The sequence below is a fragment of the Crinia signifera genome, chromosome 4 (genome assembly GCF_055691185.1).
Source record: "Crinia signifera chromosome 4, ASM5569118v1, whole genome shotgun sequence".
In the NCBI taxonomy this organism is placed as follows: domain Eukaryota; kingdom Metazoa; phylum Chordata; class Amphibia; order Anura; family Myobatrachidae; genus Crinia; species Crinia signifera.
The window spans coordinates 337,967,033-337,991,546 of NC_139220.1; the positions used below are offsets into that span (position 1 = coordinate 337,967,033).

Sequence of the window (24,514 nt, forward strand, 5' to 3'; positions counted from 1 at the left end):
CTATCTATCTATCTATCTATCTATCTATCTATCTATCTATCTATCATCACTCAGATTGATCTATCTATCTATTTCTTATCTATATGTATCTATCTATCTATCTATCTATCAACCTATTTATCTCATATCTATCAATCAAACAAACTATTTATCAATCAATCAATCAATCCATCTATATATTTTATATATATATCTATCTATCTATCGCTGGCCATACATTTACAGATAGATTGTCAGATCTGTCTAGTTGTAACAAAAACCTGGTAATGGATGAGAGCAGATGATAGTTGACCATTTGCTTTGAAATGCTGGAAAACTGCCAAAAACTGTCATTCAGATATTACCAGGTGTTTGTTCCAACCGGCCCAATCTGACAATCGATCTGTAGATGTATGGCCAGGTTATCTCTCTCACATCTATCTATCTATCTATCTATCTATCTCATATCACAGCACTAATCAGCATTACCCTGTAGTATATGCTATACTTGTACCTGTTCATATACCTCACACCTGCACCTGTCCATATATCTCCCACCTGTACCTGTCCATATACGTCACACCTGCACCTGTCCATATACCTCCCACCTGTACATGTACCTCACACCTGCTCCTGTCCATATACCTCACACCTGTACCTGTCCATATACCTCACACCTGTACCTGTTCATATACCTCACACCTGCACCTGTCCATATACCTCACACCTGCTCCTGTCCATATACCTCACACCTGTACCTGTTCATATACCTCACACCTGCTCCTGTCCATATACCTCACACCTGCTCCTGTCCATATACCTCACACCTGTACCTGTCCATATACCTCACACCTGCTCCTGTCCATATACCTCCCACCTGTACCTGTCCATATACCTCCCACCTGTACCTGTCCATATACCTCAAACCTGCACCTGTCAATATACCTCCCACCTGTACCTGTACATGTACCTCACACCTGTACCTGTCCATATACCTCACACCTGCACCTGTCCATATACCTCACACCTGACCTGTCCATATACCTCACACCTGTACCTGTCCATATACCTCACACCTGCAACTGTCCATATACCTCACACCTGTACCTGTCCATATACCTCACACCTGTACCTGTCCATATACCTGACACCTGTACCTGTCCATATACCTCACACCTGCAACTGTCCATATACCTCACACCTGTACCTGTCCATATACCTCACACCTGTACCTGTCCATATACCTCACACCTGCACCTGTCCATATACCTCCCACCTGTACCTGTCCATATACCTCACACCTGCACCTGTCCATATACCTCCCACCTGTACCTGTACATGTACCTCACACCTGTACCTGTCCATATACCTTACACCTGTACCTGTCCATATACCTCACACCTGACCTGTCCATATACCTTACACCTGTACCTGTCCATATACCTCACACCTGTACCTGTCCATATACCTCACACCTGTACCTGTCCATATACCTCACACCTGACCTGTCCATATACCTCACACCTGTACCTGTCCATATACCTCACACCTGCAACTGTCCATATACCTCACACCTGCACCTGTCCATATACCTCACACCTGCACCTGTCCATATACCTCCCACCTGTACCTGTCCATATACCTCACACCTGTACCTGTCCATATACCTCACACCTGTACCTGTCCATATACCTCACACCTGTACCTGTCCATATACCTCACACCTGCACCTGTCCATATACCTCACAGCTGTACCTGTCCATATACCTCACACCTGCACCTGTCCATATACCTCACACCTGTACATGTACCTCACACCTGTACCTGTCCATATACCTCACACCTGTACCTGTCCATATACCTCACACCTGCTCCTGTCCATATACCTCCCACCTGTACCTGTCCATATACCTCCCACCTGTACCTGTCCATAAACCTCACACCTGCACCTGTACATGTACCTCACACCTGTACCTGTACATGTACCTCACACCTGTACCTGTCCATATACCTCACACCTGCACCTGTCCATATACCTCACACCTGTACCTGTCCATATACCTCACACCTGTACCTGTCCATATACCTCACACCTGCACCTGTCCATATACCTCCCACCTGTACCTGTCCATATACCTCACACCTGTACCTGTCCATATACCTCACACCTGCACCTGTCCATGTACCTCACACCTGTACCTGTCCATATACCTCACACCTGTACCTGTCCATATACCTCCCACCTGTACCTGTCCATATACCTCACACCTGCACCTGTCCATATACCTCCCACCTGTACCTGTCCATGTACCTCACACCTGTACCTGTCCATATACCTCACACCTGCTCCTGTCCATATACCTCACACCTGTACCTGTCCATATACCTCACACCTGCAACTGTCCATATACCTCACACCTGTACCTGTCCATATACCTCACACCTGTACCTGTCCATATACCTCACACCTGCACCTGTCCATATACCTCACACCTGTACCTGTCCATATACCTCACACCTGTACCTGCCCATTTACCTCATACCTGTACCTGTCCATATACCTCACACCTGTACCTGTCCATATACCTCACACCTGTACCTGTCCATATACCTCACACCTGTACCTGTCCATATACCTCACACCTGTACCTGTCCATATACCTCACACCTGTACCTGTCCATATACCTCACACCTGTACCTGTCCATATACCTCACACCTGTACCTGTCCATATACCTCACACCTGTACCTGTCCATATACCTCACACCTGCTCCTGTCCATATACCTCACACATGTACCTGTCCATATACCTCACACCTGCTCCTGTCCATATACCTCACACCTGTACCTGTCCATATACCTCACACCTGCTCCTGTCCATATACCTCACACCTGCACCTGTCCATACACCTCACACCTGTACCTGTCCATACACCTCACACCTGTACCTGTCCATTTACCTCACACCTGCACCTGCCCATTTACCTCACACCTGTACCTGTCCATATACCTCACACCTGCACCTGTCCATTTACCTCACACCTGTACCTATTCATTTACCTTACACCTGCACCTGTCCATTTACCTCACACCTGCACCTGTCCATTTACCTCACACCTGCACCTGCCCATTTACCTCACACCTGCACCTGTCCATATACTTCACACTTCCATTGTGCGTGTCAGGCTGAACACAAGGAGGCAGATTGTTGTCATCTTGCTGCTCTTCTCTCCGTCATGCCTGATTATCAACACTTTTATTCACAATTAGAGCTGACATCCCACAAATGCGGTTATCCGTCCGACATGGGCCGCGGTACTGCAGCTTGTATGGACTCGCTGAGATTCATTCTATACACCCAGAGAGTTTGCAATGTATCTGAAACCTCTCCGGGAACAATAGCAGGTACCCCATGAAAGTGTGAGGCCTTCTATTCTGGCAGCTGATGGTGAGGGTGGTATAGACACTACATGGGGGGAAGGGGGGGGGGAAGCACTTCACTTCCTGGACCTTGTCTGTTATCCTCTTTCTCCTCCCACACTCTTCTGCAAATGCTCTGCTCGTTATCTTAACGAGCCCCAAAACAATGATGACTGCACCCTCTCCCTCACACTGGCTCCTTAATTAAGCGGTTTTGATTTCTATTCCCCCACTGTAGTCAGATTACTGATGAGTTAATAGAACAATGCTCTGCAGAGTTATGGATGAGGTAGAGACAGTCTGCAAAAGGCTGGCAGGAAAATATTTATTATTGAGTTATATATTACAGAGTTATTGAAATATGAAGGGAAAAGTTAGAAAGAGGCAGAGTTAACAGGACGATGTTCAAGTGTGACCCTCACTCACAAACAGTGAAGGCTGCCATGTTTTTGAAGCTGGGCTCTAGTGACATCACCAGGACAGGCCTCAGTGATGTCACCAGTTCTTACTGATTGTTGAGCTGCGAGGCTCTGCTGTAGGAAAGTGAGGGCACACTGCTAAGTACAAGATGGCTCAGATTCATTTGTCACTGTGTAAACGGGAGGAAGGAGAGTCTGTAAAAGTTTAGCAGCAAAGACAATGTTGGCCTGCTCTCTCTCTTCCGTGTCACACATACACACCACAACACAACCGCCATTGTACACAGGCAACACATCCGAAACCCTAAAGAGGCAGACAGACAGAGAGGTGCATTTTATTGAGAAACCAAAACATCATGCAAAATGCCCCCAAAAAAAGAAGGAAGAAAGATCAAGAAAAGACTGTGAGATCTACCTTCATCTGGAGTGTGCTGAGACTTTCTGGACTCCTCCCGAGATTTGGAAATGGGACCTGGAGGTCAAGGCGAAAAAAATATATATATAAAAAAAGAAAAAGAAAAAAAAATATAAATGTAAAAAAAAAAAAAAAAAAGAAAAGAAAAAGATGTAAAAAAAAAAAAGATAAAAAAAATAACCGAGGGAGAGAGAGAGAGGGGGAAAGAGAGAAAGACAAAAATAGATTCAAGAAAAGGTCATAAAAAAAAAACAAATCTTTTTTTCAACATCTTTTCTTAATATAAAAAAAAGAAAAAGCAAGTTTAGAAAACACAATTACAATGGGGGTCAGGAACTAGAGGATTTCATTTTGCAAAACCTGTTTTGTAAAAACAAAATGTAAAAATACCCCACCCTCATTGGTTGAGGAGTGACATAAAAATGGACAAGAAACGCTTTAGCAACAATGTATCACAGCAACAATGAATTCACCATACAGCTCCCCTACATGGGTTGTGCTATCATTGCTTGATTGGTATTATTAGTCAATGTATGGCTTCCAATAATTACTATTAAACCTCCATACACCCCCCCCCCCCTTCATTGTGTCTGAATGCTCTTCATTTAACCCTTGTATACCTGTAACCCGTCCCTATAAACCAGGGCGGGATTAAAGCAGGGGCAAAAGGGGTCAGTACCCCTGCCCCCCCCCCCTCTAGCTAGGGGCCCCCTGTGTTTGGCGTGTATTTAAAAATAATAATAATAATAATAATAAAATATATATATATATTTTTTTTTAGCTAAATGTTTTGTGCATGGGAGTGGGGTAGTGCTGCAGCTTCACCTATCTGCCAATGTGACAATGATTGATGGTGCTGAGCATCGGGAGCCAAGGCACACTGACTGCACAAGTGTGCAGTGCATTACTGGGAGTTGACAGTTGACTAAGTCCTATGACACTTTGCAGAAGAGGGCAGAGGCTGAGAGGTGTGCTGAGCTCTGATTGGTGGAGCTCATTACATATTTCTCAGGCCCATGGAGGACAGCAGCAGCCTAGTCATGGGAGGGTTTTTAATCAGAGGCAGCACTAGGACTGTGAGGTCTCCTACCGAGTAAGCAGTTACCCATTGACCAAGTTTATACTGTCTTCACTCTGTGTTTTGACAGTATAATATTCTCTCATGCAGTTTGTGGCCAGTAATGACAAGTGCAAGGGGCCCCCCTGTCTAAGGTGCCCCACGCCCCCTGAAGGCTTAATCTGGCACTGCTATAAACCCTTATATAACTCCAGAGAACCCCTAAAAAATTAGTATAACTATTTGTACCCAATTTCTGTAACTCCTTTAATAAGTGCATAGAACCCCACTATACAGAAAATCCACCTAAAGCTCTTGTTAAATGTTATATCTCTCTTCCATATAACACCAGAGCTCTTCTGTACAACTGCCCATATAAAACCATCTAACCCATCTCTAGAACCCCGTATCCTCCTGTTCCTTCCATTAGATAATATCTCTCTTCTACATTGTCAAGTGAGCTAGAAAGCAGAATGTACCGGGCGCTTGTTAGTACAAAGGACAAGATGGAGTCACAAAGCCTCCCGCAGACTCTCCGTGCGCTGAAGCAGCGGACCCTGCCGCCTGACTGCTGCTTGCAGTACCTGACCAAACGGACTCCAGGTAGGACTAGAGAGGCCGAGATAGCATTCGGAATATATTACAGTTAATTCCGGGACTGCTATTCTCCAACTGTTTCCTACAAAGGAATTGTAAACATGCTGCACTTATTTTAATTTATTAATGTTTAGTTTTGTTTATTTATTTTTGTTTTTATTATTATTTTATTTTCATTTATTATTTTTCCTTTCTATATTCTTCCTTTCTAATATCCTCTGCACCATTCTGCCCTCCCTCCTGTCCTTTGTACTAACAAGCGCCTGGTACATTCTGCTTTCTAGCTCACTTGACAATGACCATTCCACTACCGGGCAGCTCAAATGTTAGCGCAAACCCGTTTTAAGATACCATCCTAATACCCCCCATATCTCTTCTACATATTGGGGGAAATTTACTAATTTGAATTCGTAGAAAAAATTAGGGGGTGTATTCGTATTTTTGGCATTTACTATGCCAAAAATACAAATATTCGTATTCATATTGATGGGACATTCGTATTTGTATTTACAAATACGAATGCATACACCATCGTTAGAATATGACAGGAATCACCAGTCAAAAGAATGGTGACTCCTGATTTACTAAGCAGCCGTATTGAAAATACTTTCTCAGCTCCTGATTGGCCGCCTAGCGCCCAAAAGAATCATTCTATGGAGAGGCGCGGAAGATGAGACACCTCTGCGCCTCTGACAGTCCGATGCGGGGAGATGATAGAATCGCCGGCGTGTCACAGAAGGTGACAGAAGACCAGGACTACGTTGGATCAAGACTACAGATCTTCACAGGATGACCTGGGTGAGTTGGATTTCCTTCCACAGGTCCCCCATGGATTTCTTTGGACCCGGATGGACGCTGACAGACACCGCCGACATGGACATTGACATGGAGCCGAATGCTGACATTGATCCGGAACAGGACAAGGCACCGGACCAAGACCCAGGGACCTACCTACGGGCTCAAGATAGGTAAGTATCAGTATGTATGGGCTTTGGATGTATTAAAGTTTTATTTTTATTGTGTGTCAGTGTGTGTTTATTTCACTATTTTTTTTACTGTGGAACTACAAGTGCCAGCGGGCCCTTTAATGCAGTGCAGGCTGGGACTTATGGTTAAGGGGGAGTTAAAAACAATAGTATTTTATTCTATTTTTTTACACTCAATCAGCCCGGTCGCCACCACTCCAGGGCCACCGGGGACAGCACCAGGCTTCAGCCTGGTCAGGTAAGTCCTGGAGGGGGGGGGGACCCCTTCATTGGGGGGGGTCCCCACTCCCCCAGGACCCCTGTCCCCCGGCTGTGATATTACCCTGCTGGCTGCTTTGGCCTGGGGCTGGTTTTTAAAATATGGGGGACCCCTAGTCATTTTGTCCCCCGTATTTTGGGAACCAGCCCTGGACCTGGAGCATGGGGCTTGTTTTAAAAAAATAAATCGGGGAACCCCTATTTGTCGGGTTTCCTGATTTTTTATTACCGGCCCCGGCTCCTTCAGCCTGGCGCTGGTTACGGCTGTGGGGGGGACCCCACGCTGATTTTTTAAAATGTATTTATTTAATTACTACACAATAGTGGAGTGGCGCCTTCCAAACAAATGTAAGATAGTCCTGATACAATATCCAATTTTCAGATCCAAAGAAGCAAGAAGAGAATTCGTCCAATATTCATTTATTGATCTTCAGTGGATAAGAGTATAAAACAACGAGTAGGTAACATCCCAACGCGTTTCGTCTCATAGAGACTTCATCAGGGGAATATGTTGTATCAATCTTCAATTGGTGAAATCTACTGCTTAACTGCGTAACTCCTATTAATATGTGTGATAAGGATTGTATGGAGAGATGATTTCCTTGATCCTATTTAGTTTAAGGATTTCCCATATAAATTGCAGAGTACATTAGTTAGAAATGCCTAAGTGTCCACCGACATAGGTTCTGATAGCCTCTCTAGTCGATCAGTAAATTGTAACCGGAATAGCGACAAATTATCTCCCGGAAAAAATAGAAAGTGCCCTCCAGAGTGCTTCTATTCCTTCTGTAGAGACCAGCAGAATGCTTATCCACTGAAGATCTATAAATGAATATTGGACGAATTCTCTTCTTGCTTCTTTGGATCTGAAAATTGGATATTGTATCAGGACTATCTTACATTTGTTTGGAAGGCGCCTCCCCACTATTGTGTAGTATTTTGGTTGTTTTATTCCCTTCCCTCAGGGAATTTAGTGGAAAGGCTGCCATAAGTCAAGTCATATCTAATTAATCTATTCTGTGGTACATATTTGAGCATAGCGCGTGTTGGAATATTGGGATTTCGTTATTTATTTAATTGTATATTTTTTAATCACTAAAGCCTGCACGGATCTGACTGATATGATGGATCTGACTGATATGATGGATCTGACTGATATGATGGATCTGACTGATATGATGGATCTGACTGATCCGTGCAGACTGCCTCCACCAATTCGTATTAGCGGCCGTAGATATGTGCCGCTAATATGAATTACTATGACATCGGAGTGGTAGAAAGCAGTCGTATATGACTGCTTTGTAAATTCCCCTCCGGAACATGACTTTGCATATGGCTGAAATAGCCGTATGCAGTCGTAGGAAGAGTACAAATACGAAATTTCATATTTGTATTCTTAGTAAATTTCCCCCATTAAGTCACATGACTCATCTCTATAACTCCACCTATTACAGCATATAACTCCTCTCTATATCTTCACCTATTACAGCATATAGCTCCTCTCTATAACTCCACCTATTACCGCATATAGCTCCTCTCTATAACTCCACCTATTACCGGATATAGCTCATCTCTATAACTCCACCTATTACCGGATATAGCTCCTCTCTATAACTCCATCTATTACCGCATATAGCTCCTCTCTATAACTCCACCTATTACCGGATATAGCTCCTCTCTATAACTCCACTATTACCGGATATAGCTCCTCTCTATAACTCCACCTATTACCGCATATAACTCCTCTCTATAACTCCACCTATTACCACATATAGCTCCTCTCTATAACTCCACCTATTACCGCATATAGCTCCTCTCTATAACTCCACCTATTACGGCATATAACTCCTCTCTATAACTCCACCTATTACCACATATAGCTCCTCTTTATAACTCCACCTATTACAGCCAGAGCTGGCTCTACCATTAGGCAGCTTTAGGCAGCTGCCTAGGGCGCCGGGATCTGGGGGGGGAACCACCAAGTCTGCCTATCAAAAAAATCAAGGCTGTCTGAGGATCCTTGTTGTATTTAATTCAAGTGGAGGCTGTGGAACTTCTAAGATCTCACCTTTATACTTTCCGTTGAGGCATACTTCCCTATTTTCCTGTCCCCTCCTGGGGCCTCCATGGAAAGCAGGGGCCATACCCACCTTCCCAGGGGACTAGACCACCCGAGAGTAGGCTGATGTTTTGCCTTGGGTGCTGAAAAGCCTTACACCGGCCCTGATTACAGCATATAGCTCCTCTCTATAACTCCACCTATTACCAGGGCCGGCAACAGAAATCTTGGGGCCCTGTACAATGATATTTCTGCCCCCCCCAACCCAATCCAAAATCCAAATTTACAAAAAAGAGAGAAAGGTGTGTCGCTGGGTGATGCACCTGAAGAATGATTCATTTAAAATGTAACCTTTATTAGTTATATTGTTAAAAAATGTAGCGAAGTATTAGACACACAAATCACACAATACAAATTGAATTAAAAGGGATAATATACCCCAACTCTGTATTCTCCCCTTTCTGATCTCCCACTAATATCTATATCCAATGCAAGAATTATACCCTTATTAGTGGGGTATTGGATATTTTAATAATCCGCAAATATAACAATGGTGGGTAGCGGGTGGATGTGCAGTTCAAACCTGTGCCCGGGTGCGGTATCAGCCTTCTGATGGGATCTCTCACTTCACAGTCAGTTCGCCTTACCGCTACCTCCTAGGTGCACACGGATCCTGCTGCCGCCCGCTATATGACAGACTGGGCTGAGGCGCATGAGATGAGTGCCAGCAGTCTCAAATCTGTCACAAGGATCAGTGTATCTCGGTGTGGATGCCACACACCGTGACCTCTGACGCGTGCCCAGTGGAGACTGGCGCACGTGCTGTACTGCAGCTCAGACTGAATTACAGTTTCACAAATATTTACACATTGGTATGTGGGAGGGGAATGAGGGAGTCAGGTCCTGATGAAGCTCTCTAAGCGAAGCGTACGCTGACCCTGTTAGCATCTGTTGTGACTCCCTCATTCCCCTCCCACATACCAATGTGTAAATATTTGTGAAACTGTAATTCAGTCTGAGCCGCAGTACAGCACGTGCGCCAGTCTCCACTGGGCACGCGTCAGAGGTCACGGTGTGTGGCGTCCACACCGAGATACACTGATCCTTGTGACAGATTTGAGACTGCTGGCACTCATCTCATGCGCCTCAGCCCAGTCTGTCATACAGGGGCGGCAGCAGGAACCGTGTGCACCTAGGAGGTAGCGGTAAGGCGAACTGACTGTGAAGTGAGAGATCCCGTCAGAAGGCTGATACTGCACCCGGGCACAGGTTTGAACTGCGCATCCACCCGCTACCCACCATTGTTATATTTGCGGATTATTAAAATATCCAAAACCCCACTAATAAGGGTATAATCCTTGCATTGGATATACACGGCCAGGCTGACAGCTGAGTCTGCTCCCACACCTGTCACTAACAATTATTATTACATATACCAGTGGGTGCAGGACACAATAAAACACCGTACTGATATTAGTGGGAGATCAGAAAGGGGAGAATACAGAGTTGGGGTATATTATCCCTTTTAATTCACTTTGTGTTGTGTGATTTGTGTGTCTAATACTTCACCACATTTTTAAACAATATAACTAATAAAGGTTACATTTTAAATGAATCATTCTCCAGGTGCATCACCCAGCGACATACCTTTCTCTCTTTTTTGTAAATTTGTGTATTTTGGTGTCCAGTGATAGCACACCCTCTCTCATCTAAGAAATATTTCAGAAAATAATATATGAGGGTCCAATAACAAAACTTAAACTTTATATATCCCTGTGCGACCTTTTCACCCCTTTTTTCCAATACAATCCACAATCCATCAGGTTCTCTCTTTCCCAGTCCAGCTGGCCTGGCTCCTGGCTGCTACTACCTGCTGCCTCCCTCCAGCTGCTGGCCTGTCACTTTCACAAAACAGAGCCGAGCACTACAAGCAGGCAGGGCAGGTCATTTGCAGAGTGCAGAACAGAGGACCCGCGTATGCTCAGTAAAAGTACAAGAGACAGAGACTACGGCCCCAGGCTGTGCGCACACACAGAGTTTACGGCTCTGAGTGCTGAGCGGCAGGGCGCACAGCGAGTCAGTCAGACTCAGCCACACACAGATAGTGCACAGTAGACGGCCAGGCCGCGAGGGTCACTGACAGGCCTGCTAGTACAAACAGCAGCCGTGCCGGAGCATGGAAGCCCTGGGGCCCTTTAGATCACTGGGGCTCGTCACACTTGTCCCCCTTGACCCCCCCTGTCACCTGCCCTGCCTATTACCGCATATAGCTCTTCTCTATAACTCCACCTATTACTGCATATAGCTCCTCTCTATAACTCTGCCTATTGCCACATATAGCACCTCTCTTTATAATTTTGCCTATTACTGCATATACCTCCTCTCTCTATAACTCTGCCTATTACTGCATATAGCTCCTCTCTATATAACTCTGCCTATTACTGCATATATCTCCTCTCTATATAACTCTGCCTATTACTGCATATATCTCCTCTCTATATAACTCTGCCTATTACTGCATATACCTCCTCTCATAACTCTGCCTATTACTGCATATACCTCCTCTCTATAACTCTGCCTATTACCGCATATATCTCCTCTCTATATAACTCTGCCTATTACTGCATATATCTCCTCTCTATATAACTCTGCCTATTGCTGCATATACCTCCTCTCTATATAACTCTGCCTATTACTGCATATACCTCCTCTCTATATAACTCTGCCTATTACTGCATATAACTCCTCAATATAACTCTGCCTATTACTGCATATACCGCCTCTCTATAACTCTGCCTATTACTGCATATAGCTGCTCTCTATATAACTCTGCCTATTACTGCATATACCTCCTCTCTATATAACTCTGCCTATTACTGCATATACCTCCTCTCTATAACTCTGCCTATTACTGCATATACCTCCTCTCATTATAACTCTGCCTATTACTGCATATAGCTCCTCTCTATATAACTCTGCCTATTGCTGCATATACCTCCTCTCTATATAACTCTGCCTATTACTGCATATAACTCCTCAATATAACTCTGCCTATTACTGCATATACCTCCTCTCTATAACTCTGCCTATGACTGCATACTAGAGCGCCTCTCTATATAACTCTGCCTATTACTGCATATACCTCCTCTCTATAACTCTGCCTATGACTGCATAGTAGAGCGCCTCTCTATATAACTCTGCCTATGACTGCATATACCTCCTCTCTATAACTCTGCGTATGACTGCATATACCTCCTCTCTATAACTCTGCCTATGACTACATAGTAGATCGCCTCTCTATATAACTCTGCCTATGACTGCATATACCTCCTCTCTATAACTCTGCCTATGACTGCATAGTAGGGGATGCGGTCATTTGGTCTACTGCATTATGGTCGACAGTCATTAGGTCGAATCCATTAGGTCGACATGCTAAAAGGTCGACATGACTCTAGGTCGACATGGGAAAAGGTCGACATGAATCTAGGTCGAAAGGTCATTAGTTCGACAGGTCATTAGTTCGACAAGGTCATTAGTTCGACATTGTCTATGTCGACATTCACAAGGTCGACATGGAGTTTTTCACTGTTTTTTGAGCCAACATGTGCCGACAGGCGGTATTTCATGCCCTACCATCCACTAGGGCATGGTGGGAGAATAAAATAGTGTGCCGAACGTAGCGAGGCACCGTGCCCGACGCATTGCGAGCGCAGCGAGCGATGCGAGGGGATGCAGTGCACTTTAAACTCTGTCCATGTCGACTGTGTTGACATTCAGGTCAAAAAACAGTGAAAAACCCCATGTCGACCTTGTGAATGTCGACATAGACAATGTCGAACTAATGACCTTGTCGAACTAATGACCTGTCGAACTAATGACCTTTCGACCTAGAATCATGTCGACCTTTTCCCATGTCGACCTAGAGTCATGTCGACCTTTTAGCATGTCGACCTAATGGATTCAAACTAATGACTTTCGACCATAATGCAATAGACCAAATGATCCCAACCCGCTATAGCTCCTCTCTATAACTCTGCCTATTACTGCATATACCTCCTCTCTATAACTCTGCCTATTACTGCATATAACTCCTCACTATAACACTGCCTATTACCGCATATAGCTCCTCTCTAGAACTCTGCCTATTACTGCATATACCTCCTCTCTATATAACTCTGCCTATTACTGCATATACCTCCTCTCTATAACTCTGCCTATGACTGCATAGTAGAGCGCCTCTCTATAACTCACACATGCATAACTTCTTTCCATGATTATGTCCCTACATATGCTATAGCTCCTTTCTATAACTCCGCCCCTTAGTACATGCAGCTTCTCTCTATGAGTCGCTGACAATTCTGATGGCGGACGCAGTGGGACGGTTTTCAGCCGCACATACACCAAAGCGGCACTGTGCGTGGCAGTGAATGATGAGTGATTGCACACAGAATGTATTTGCAATGTGAGTGACAGGTAGTCAGAGTTTAGGTAAATAATGATGTGAGGCTAGGTACAGGCCGATGTGCCAGGAACAGTTTCTGGGTCTTGCCTAATCACCTACTTGGAATTCATTTGCAGCTGGAGTGGGTCAGCCCTGCAGGAGAGGCAGCATAAGGCTGCTCAGAGGACTGATGATCTGTACGATGTGTGCCTGATTTCCCTGATTATGTACGTGAGCAGTGATGTGAGAAACTGGCGGCAGTACGCAGCGGCTGAGCCTGCAAGTCCACTGTGAATGTGCAAGCAACCACTTGCATCTCTGATTTAGTCCCTATTAGTGTTCATTCTAGCACCCGCCATATTTGAAAACCCATGTAGTTCCTCTTCCTTGCCTGGGGTGTCGCTGACTGCTATAGTGCTTCTAGCACAGTGTGGTCTGTATATCAGCACTGATATACAAACCAGACATGTGCTAGAAACAACACAGCAGACAGTGGCACTCCAGGCAGGGAAAAGGAACTGCATGGGGTTTCAAATATAGCGGGTGCTAGAATGAACACTACTTATTTACATCTTCATATTACTTCTGTAGCTCTTCTGTTATATTACCCATAGCTCCTCCCTGTATCTCCACACATGATTACTTATATCTCCTCTCTATAACTCCACACATGACTGCCTATAGCTCCTCCCTATAACGCCTCACATGATTACTCATATCTCCTCCCTATAACTCCACAAATTATTACTTATATCTCCTCCCTATAACTCCACACAGGACTACCTATAGCTCCTCCCTATAACTCCACACATGACTACTTATATCTCATCTCTATAACTCCACACATGACTGCCTATAGCTCCTCCCTATAACTCCACAAATGATTACTTATATCTCCTCCCTATAACTCCACACAGGACTACCTATAGCTCCTCCCTATAACTCCACAAATGATAACCTACAGTATAGCGCCTTTCTATAACTCTACGTATGACTAATTATAGCTCCTCTCTATAAATCCACACAATGACTACCTATAGATACTCCCTATAACTCCACACAGGACTACCTATAGCTCCTCTCTACAACTCCACATAGGACTTATAGCTCCTCTGTATAACTCCACACATGACTACGCATGGCTCCGCTCTATAACTCCACACAGGACTACCTATAGCTCCTCTCTACCACTCCACACATGACTACCTATAAATACTCCCTACAACTCCACATGTGACTACCCGTAGCTGCTCTCTATAACTCCACACATGACTACCTATGGCTACTCTCTATAACTCCACACATGACTACCTATAGCTCATCTCTATAACTCCACACAGGACTACCTATAGCTGCTCTCTATAACTCCAAACAGGACTACATATGGCTCCTCTCTATAACTCCACACAGGACTACCTATGGCTCCTCTCTACCACTCCACTAAGGACTACCTATAGCTCCTCTGTATAACTCCCCACAGGACTACCTATAGCTCCTCTCTACCACTTCACACATGACCAGCTATAGATACTCCCTACAACTCCATATGTGACTACCCGTAGCTGCTCTCTATAACTTCACACTGGACTACCTATAGCTCCTCTCTACCACTCCACACAGGACTACCTATAGCTCCTCTGTATAACTCCCCGCAGGACTACTTATAGCTCCTCTCTATAACTCCACACAGGACTACCTATAGCTCCTCTCTACACCTCCACATAGGACTACATATAGCTTCTCTCTATAACTCCACACATGACTACCTATAGCTCCTCTCTATAACTTTACACATGGCTACCTATAGCTCCTCTCTATAACTTCACACATGGCTACCCATAGCTCCTCTCTATAACTCCACACATGACTACCTATAGCTCCTCTCTATAACTTCACACATGACTACCTATAGCTCCTCTCTATAACTTCACACATGGCTACCCATTGCTCCTCTCTATAACTTCACACATCACTATCTAAGACTTCTTTCTATAACTCCTCACATTACTACCTACAGTCATATATAGTGAAGTTATATAGAGGTGCTTTATATAGTTATATGAGGAGTTATAGAGAGTAGCTATAGGTAGTCATGTGTGGAGATTTAATGATTAGCTATATGTAGTCATGTGTGGAATTATAGCGAAGAGCTATAAGTAGTTACGTGTGGATTTATAGAGCGGAGTTATACGTAGTCATGTATAGAGTTATAGAAAGGTGCAACAGGTAGTAATGTGTTGAGCCACACAATACTACCTATAGCTCATCTTTATAACTCGACACATGACTACTTAAAGCTCCTCTCTAAATCTCCACATATAACTACCTATAGCTACACTCTATAACTCCACATATAACTACAAATATATCCTATTCTTAGATCCACACATGAATAATTATAGCTCCTCCATATAAGTTCACACAAGAGTACCTATAGCTCCTCTCTATAACTCCTCACATGACTACCTAAAACTCCTTTCTAAAACTTCACAAATTATTAAATATAGCTCCTCTATAACTCTGCACATGATTTCCTATAGTACCTCTTTATAACTCCACACATGACTAACTATAGCTCCTCTCTATAACTCTGCACATGATTTCCTATAGCTCCTCTCTATAACTCCACACATGACTAACTATAGCTCCTCTCTATAATTCCATTCATGAATATTATAACGCCTCTCTATAACTCTACACATGACTACTAGTACTACATATACCTCCTCTCTATAATACTGGCTAGTACTACATATAGCTCCTCTCTATAATTCTGGCTAGTGTGATATATAGCTCCTCTCTATAATTCTGGCTAATACTACATATAGCTCCTCTCTATAATTCTGGGTATTACTACATATACCTCCTCTCTATAATTCTGGCTAGTATGACATATAGCTCCTCTCTATAATTCTGGCTAGTGTGACATATAGCTCCTCTCTATAATTCTGGCTAGTACTACATATAGCTCCTCTCTATAATTGTGGCGAGTACTACATATAGCTCCTCTCTATAATTGTGGCGAGTACTACATATAGTTCCTCTCTATAATTATGGCTAGTACTACATATAGCTCCTCTCTATAATTGTGGCGAGTACTACATATAGTTCCTCTCTATAATTATGGCTAGTACTACATATAGCTGCTCTCTATAATTATGGCTAATACTACATATAGCTCCTCTCTATAATTCTGTCTAGTACTACATATAGCTCCTCTCTATAATTCTGTCTAGTACTACATATACCTCCTCTCTATAATTATGGCTAATACTACATATAGTTCCTCTCTATAATTATGGCTAGTACTACATATAGCTGCTCTCTATAATTATGGCTAATACTACATATAGCTCCTCTCTATAATTCTGGTTAGTACTACATATAACTGCTCTCTATAATTATGGCTAGTACTACATATAGCTCCTCTCTATAATTCTGGCTAGTACTACATATAGCTCCTCTCTATAATTCTGGCGAGTACTACATATAGCTCCTCTCTATAATTCTGGCTAGTATGACATATAGCTCCTCTCTATAATTCTGGCTAGTACTACATATAGCTCCTCTCTATAATTCTGGGTATTACTACATATAGCTCCTCTCTATAATTCTGGGTATTACTACATATAGCTCCTCTCTATAATTCTGACTAGTACGACATATAGCTCCTCTCTATAATTCTGGGTATTACTACATATATCTCCTCTCTATAATTCTGGGTATTACTACATATAGCTCCTTCCTATAATTCTGGGTATTACTACATATAGCTCCTTCCTATAATTCTTGGTATTACTACATATAGCTCCTTCCTATAATTCTGGGTATTACTACATATAGCTCCTTCCTATAATTCTGGGTATTACTACACATATCTCCTCTCTATAATTCTGGGTATTACTACATATAGCTCCTTCCTATAATTCTGGGTATTACTACATATAGCGCTTTCCTATAATTCTGGCTAGTATGACATATAGCTCCTCTGTATAATTCTGGCTAGTACTACATATAGCTCCTCTATAATTCTGGGTATTACTACACATATCTCCTCTCTATAATTCTGGGTATTACTACATATATCTCCTCTCTATAATTCTGGGTATTACTATATATAGCTCCTTCCTATAATTCTGGGTATTACTACATATAGCCCCTTCCTATAATTCTGGGCATTACTACATATAGCTCCTTCCTATAATTCTGGGTATTACTACATATATCTCCTCTATAATTCTGGGTATTACTACATATATCTCCTCTCTATAATTCTGGGTATTATTACATATAGCTCCTTCCTATAATTCTGGGTATTACTACATATAGCCCCTTCCTATAATTCTGGGTATTACTACATATAGCCCCTTCCTATAATTCTGGTCAGTATGACATATAGCTCCTCTCTATAATTCTGGGTATTATTACATATAGCTCCTTCCTATAATTCTGGGTATTACTACATATAGCTCCTTCCTATAATTCTGGGTATTACTACATATAGCCCCTTCCTATAATTCTGGTCAGTATGACATATCAGTACGACACTAAGGCTGATACAGCATGGATCGCTAAATAGAGAATTTGCAATCGGAGCCATTATCGAATGACTGCACTTGCGTTCTGTACACGTTGCGGATGCTCAAGGGGCAATACCAACATTAAATGCACGTGGCTCATGATCGCAATGTAGCCGGACTTTGACTGGCAGGAAGCTGGCATTTGGAAGTACCAACCGACCACTTTCTGTGTGTGTCAGAAAAAACGCTATTGTGCCCAGGCGTCATCAGGGAGGGTCTATGACATCATCGATGGCCACTTCCACCCATTGCATTTGTGTATAATCGCATAATAGCAATTTATTGCCAGGCGTTTTCTCTTTCTGTATGGCCGCTGCTTTCTCCTGGCAGTCCACGGCGAATTCTCACATGAGTGATCCATGCCGAATTAGGCACCCTAACACCTGACCTTACCCCTAAATGAAATCCACATTCTAGTTCCTAATCCTAATGTCAACATTTCCAGTATGCCATGAGGTCATGTGTCGATATTTCATCTTTGTAGACAGTATCATGATGTTAAAATTTTAACAATGTCAACATCATAATATTCTGGTGTCGACTTAATGCTTGTTGACATAGTTATTGTGGACATAGTGCATGTTGTGTGATGATTTCAGAGAAGAGGATGCAGCACGATGATGTCCTCCGGCCATCAGGGATGTATGATTTCACTGATTGCATCACTATACCTATGCCCAGGTACTTCTCAAAGCCTCCCCATTACTCACAGTGGGGTAATTCATGTTTGTACGCAGTGGCCGATGGTTATGCGACAGCAGTAATCCGCACACTGCATCTCCTCCATCTACACCAACCCCTCTACCTGTCCTTCTTCTGACCATTCTATCTCCTCCATCTATCCCAATCCTTCTAACTGTCCTTAATACCATACTCCCACTGTATTATCTCCATCTATCCCAACCCCTCTACCTGTCCTCCTTCTGACCATTCTATCTCCTCCATCTACACCAACCCCTCTACCTGTCCTTCTTCTGACCATTCTATCTCCTCCATCTATCCCAATCCCTCTACCTGTCCTTCTTCTGACCATTCTATCTCCTCCATCTATCCCAATCCTTCTAACTGTCCTTCTTACCATCCTCCCGTCCTATCTCCTCCATCTACACCAATCCCTCTACCTGTCCTTCTTACCATCTGACCATTCTATCTCCTCCATCTACACCAATCAATCTACCTGTCCTTCTTACCATCCTCCCGTCCTACCTCCTCCATCTACACCAATCCCTTTACCTGTCCTTCTTACCACCTGACCATTCTATCTCCTCCATCTACACCAGGGGTGGCCAAACCGGTCCTCGAGATCTACCAACGGTCCACGTTTTCCAGGTCACCTAGCTGATGCACAGCTGTAGTCATTACTAACTGTCACATTTTAAAACCTGCTGCATTCATTCCTACTATAGATCCACAGGTTGCCTGGAAAACATGCACCGTTGGTAGATCTTGAGGACAGGTTTGGCCACCCCTGATCTACACCAATCCCTCTACCTGTCCTTCTTACCATCCTCCCGTCCTATCTCCTCCATCTACACCAATCCCTCTACCTGTCCTTCTTACCATCTGTCCATTCTATCTCCTCCATCTACACTAATCCCTCTACCTGTCCTTCTTACCATCTGACCATTCTATCTCCTCCATCTACACCAATCCCTCTACCTGTCCTTCTTCTGACCATTCTATCTCCTCCATCTATCCCAATCCCTCTACCTGTCCTTCTTACCATCCTCCCGTCCTATCTCCTTCATCTACACCAATCCCTCTACCTGTCCTTCTTACCATCCTCCCGTCCTATCTCCTCCATCTACACCAACCCCTCTAGCTGTCCTTCTTCTGACCATTCTATCTCCTCCACCTACACCAACCCCTCTACCTGTCCTTCTTACCAACCTTCCGTCCTATCTCCTCCATCTACACCAATCCCTCTACCTGTCCTTCTTACCATCCTCCCGTCCTATCTCCTCCATCTACACCAATCCCTCTACCTGTCCTTCTTACCATCTGACCATTCTATCTCCTCCATCTACACCAACCCCTCTACCTGTCCTTCTTACCATACTCCCACTGTATCATCTCCATCTACACCAACCCCTCTACCTGTCCTTCTTAACATCCTCCCATTCTATCTCCTCCATCTATCCCAATCCCTCTACCTGTCCTTCTTACCATCCTCCCGTCCTATCTCCTCCATCTACACCAATCCCTCTACCTGTCCTACTTACCATACTCCCACTGTATCATCTCCGTCTACACCAATCCCTCTACCTGTCCTTCTTCTGACCATTCTATCTCCTCCACCTACACCAATCCCTCTACCTGTCCTTCTTACCATCTGACCATTCTATCTCCTCCATCTACACCAATCCCTCTACCTGTCCTTCTTCTGACCATTCTATCTCCTCTATCTACACCAACCCCTCTACCTGTCCTTCTTTTGACCATTCTATCTCCTACACCTACACCAATCCCTCTACCTGTCCTTCTTACCATACTCCCGTCCTCCCGTCCTATCTCCTCCATCTACACCAACCCCTCTACCTGTCCTTCTTCTGACCATTCTATCTCCTCCACCTACACCAACCCCTCTACCTGTCCTTCTTACCATCCTCCCGTCCTATCTCCTCCATCTACACCAATCCCTCTACCTGTCCTTCTTACCATCCTCCCGTCCTATCTCCTCCATCTACACTAATCCCTCTACCTGTCCTTCTTACCATCTGACCATTCTATCTCCTCCATCTACACCAATCCCTCTACCTGTCCTTCTTACCATCTGACCATTCTATCTCCTCCATCTACACCAATCCCTCTACCTGTCCTTCTTCTGACCATTCTATCTCCTCCATCTATCCCAATCCCTCTACCTGTCCTTCTTACCATCCTCCCATCCTCTCTCCCATCTATCCCAATACCTCTACCTGTCCTTCTTAACATCCTCCCATTCTATCTCCTCCATCTATCCCAATCCCTCTACCTGTCCTTCTTACCATCCTCCCGTCCTATCTCCTCCATCTACACCAATCCCTCTACCTGTCCTACTTACCATACTCCCACTGTATCATCTCCGTCTACAACAATCCCTCTACCTGTCCTTCTTCTGACCATTCTATCTCCTCCACCTACACCAATCCCTCTACCTGTCCTTCTTACCATCTGACCATTCTATCTCCTCCATCTACACCAATCCCTCTACCTGTCCTTCTTCTGACCATTCTATCTCCTCCATCTAAACCAACCCCTCTACCTGTCCTTCTTCTGACCATTCTATCTCCTACACCTACACCAATCCCTCTACCTGTCCTTCTTACCATCCTCCCGTCCTATCTCCTCCATCTACACCAATCCCTCTACCTGTCCTTCTTACCATCTGACCATTCTATCTCCTCCATCTACACCAATCCTTCTACCTGTCCTTCTTACCATCTGACCATTCTATCTTCTCCATCTATCCGATCCCTCTACCTGTCCTTCTTCTGACCATTCTATCTCCTCCATCTATCCCAATCCCTATACCTGTCCTTCATACCATCCTCCCATCCTATCTCCTCCATTTATCCCAATCCCTCTACCTGTCCTTCTTACCATCCTCCCATTCTATCTCCTCCATCTATCCCAATCCCTCTACCTGTCCTTCTTACCATCCTCCCGTCCTATCTCCTCCATCTATCCCAATCCCTCTACCTGTCCTTCTTACCATCCTCCCGTCCTATCTCCTCATCTACACAAATCCCTCTACCTGTCCTTTTTACCATCCTCCTGTCCTATCTCCTCCATGTACACCAATCCCTCTACCTGTCGTTCTTACCATCCTCCCGTCCTATCTCCTCCATCTATCCCAATCCCTCTACCTGTCCTTCTTACCATCTGACCATTCTATCTCCTCCATTTACCCCAATCCCTCAACCTGTCCTACTTACCATACTCCCACTGTATCATCTCCATCTACACCAATCCCTCTACATGTCCTTCTTACCATACTCCCACTGTATCATCTCCATCTACACCAACCCCTCTACCTGTCCTTCTTACCATCCTCCCGTCCTATCTCCTCCATCTACACCAATCCCTCTACCTGTCCTTCTTACCATCTGACCATTCTATCTCCTCCATCTACACCAATCCTTCTACCTGTCCTTCTTACCATCTGACCATTCTATCTTCTCCATCTATCCGATCCCTCTACCTGTCCTTCTTCTGACCATTCTATCTCCTCCATCTATCCCAATCCCTATACCTGTCCTTCATACCATCCTCCCATCCTATCTCCTCCATCTATCCCAATCCCTCTACCTGTCCTTCTTACCATCCTCCCATTCTATCTCCTCCATCTATCCCAATCCCTCTACCTGTCCTTCTTACCATCCTCCCGTCCTATCTCCTCCATCTATCCCAATCCCTCTACCTGTCCTTCTTACCATCCTCCCATCCTATCTCCTCATCTACACAAATCCCTCTACCTGTCCTTTTTACCATCCTCCTGTCCTATCTCCTCCATCTACACCAATCCCTCTACCGGTCGTTCTTATCATCCTCCCGTCCTATCTCCTCCATCTATCCCAATCCCTCTACCTGTCCTTCTTACCATCTGACCATTCTATCTCCTCCATTTACCCCAATCCCTCAACCTGTCCTACTTACCATACTCCCACTGTATCATCTCCATCTACACCAATCCCTCTACATGTCCTTCTTACCATACTCCCACTGTATCATCTCCATCTACACCAACCCCTCTACCTGTCCTTCTTACCATACTCCCACTGTATCATCTCCATCTACACCAACTCCTCTACCTGTCCTTCTTACCATCCTCCCATCCTATCTCCTCCATATATCCCAATCCTTCTACCTGCTCTTCTTACCATACTTCCATCCTATCACCTCCATCTATCCCAATCCTTCTACCTTTCCTTCTTTCCATCCTCCCATCCTATCTCCTCAATCTATCCCAATCCCTCTACCTGTCCTTCTTACCATCCTCCCACTGTATAATCTCCATCTACACCAATCCCTCTTCTTGTACTTCTTACCATCCTCCCATCCTATCTCCTCCATCTACACCAATCCCTCTACGTGTCTTCCTTACCATCTGACCATTCTATCTCCTCCATCTACACCAATCCCTCTACCTGTCCTTCTTACCATCTGACCATTCTATCTCCTCCATCTACACCAATCCCTCTACCTGTCCTTCTTCTGACCATTCTATCTCCTCCATCTATCCCAATCCCTCTACCTGTCCTTCTTAACATCCTCCCATCCTATCTCTCCCATCTATCCCAATACCTCTACCTGTCCTTCTTAACATCCTCCCATTCTATCTCCTCCATTTATCCCAATCCCTCTACCTGTCCTTCTTACCATCGTCCCGTCCTATCTCCTCCATCTACACCAATCCCTCTACCTGTCCTACTTACCATACTCCCACTGTATCATCTCCGTCTACACCAATCCCTCTACCTGTTCTTCTTCTGACCATTCTATCTCCTCCACCTACACCAATCCCTCTACCTGTCCTTCTTACCATGTGACCATTCTATCTCCTCCATCTACACCAATCCCTCTACCTGTCCTTCTTCTGACCATTCTATCTCCTCCATCTACACCAACCCCTCTACCTGTCCTTCTTACCATCTGACCATTCTATCTCCTCCATCTACCCCAATCCATCAACCTGTCCTACTTACCATACTCCCACTGTATCATCTCCATCTACACCAATCCCTCTACATGTCCTTTTTACCATACTCCCACTGTATCATCTCCATCTACACCAACCCCTCTACCTGTCCTTCTTACCCACTGTATCATCTCCATCTACACCAACCCCTCTACCTGTCCTTCTTACCATACTTCCATCCTATCACCTCCATCTATCCCAATCCTTCTACCTTTCCTTCTTTCCATCCTCCCATCCTATCTCCTCCATCTATCCCAATCCCTCTACCTGTCCTTTTTACCATCCTCCCGTCCTATCTCCTCCATCTACACCAATCCCTCTACCTGTCCTTACCATCCTCCCATCCTATCTCCGCCATCTATCCCAATCCCTCTACCTGTCCAACTTACCATCCTCCCACTGTATAATCTCCATCTACACCAATCCCACTACCTGTCCTTCTTACCATCCTCCCATCCTATCTCCTCCATCTACACCAATCCCTCTACCTGTCCTTCTTACCATCCTCCCATCCTATCTCCTCCATATATCCCAATCCTTCTAGCTGCTCTTCTTACCATACTTCCATCCTATCGCCTCCATCTATCCCAATACTTCTACCTTTCCTTCTTTCCATCCTACC

General features: G+C 44.3%; 1 protein-coding gene across 3 annotated transcripts in view; it reads right to left on the reverse strand.

The window, feature by feature from the left end:
• Window positions 1-24,514, reverse strand: part of NLGN2 (neuroligin 2) — a 157,159-nt gene that overhangs the window by 41,516 nt on the left and 91,129 nt on the right. For 2 of the 3 annotated variants that reach the window (XM_083185860.1, XM_083185861.1), the window contains exon 3: window positions 4,235-4,291. The exons of the other annotated variant lie outside the window; for it this stretch is intronic. In XM_083185860.1, the coding sequence (XP_083041986.1) occupies window positions 4,235-4,291 (57 nt within the window). The remainder of the gene's footprint in view (window positions 1-4,234; window positions 4,292-24,514) is intronic. 3 annotated transcript variants of the gene reach the window in all.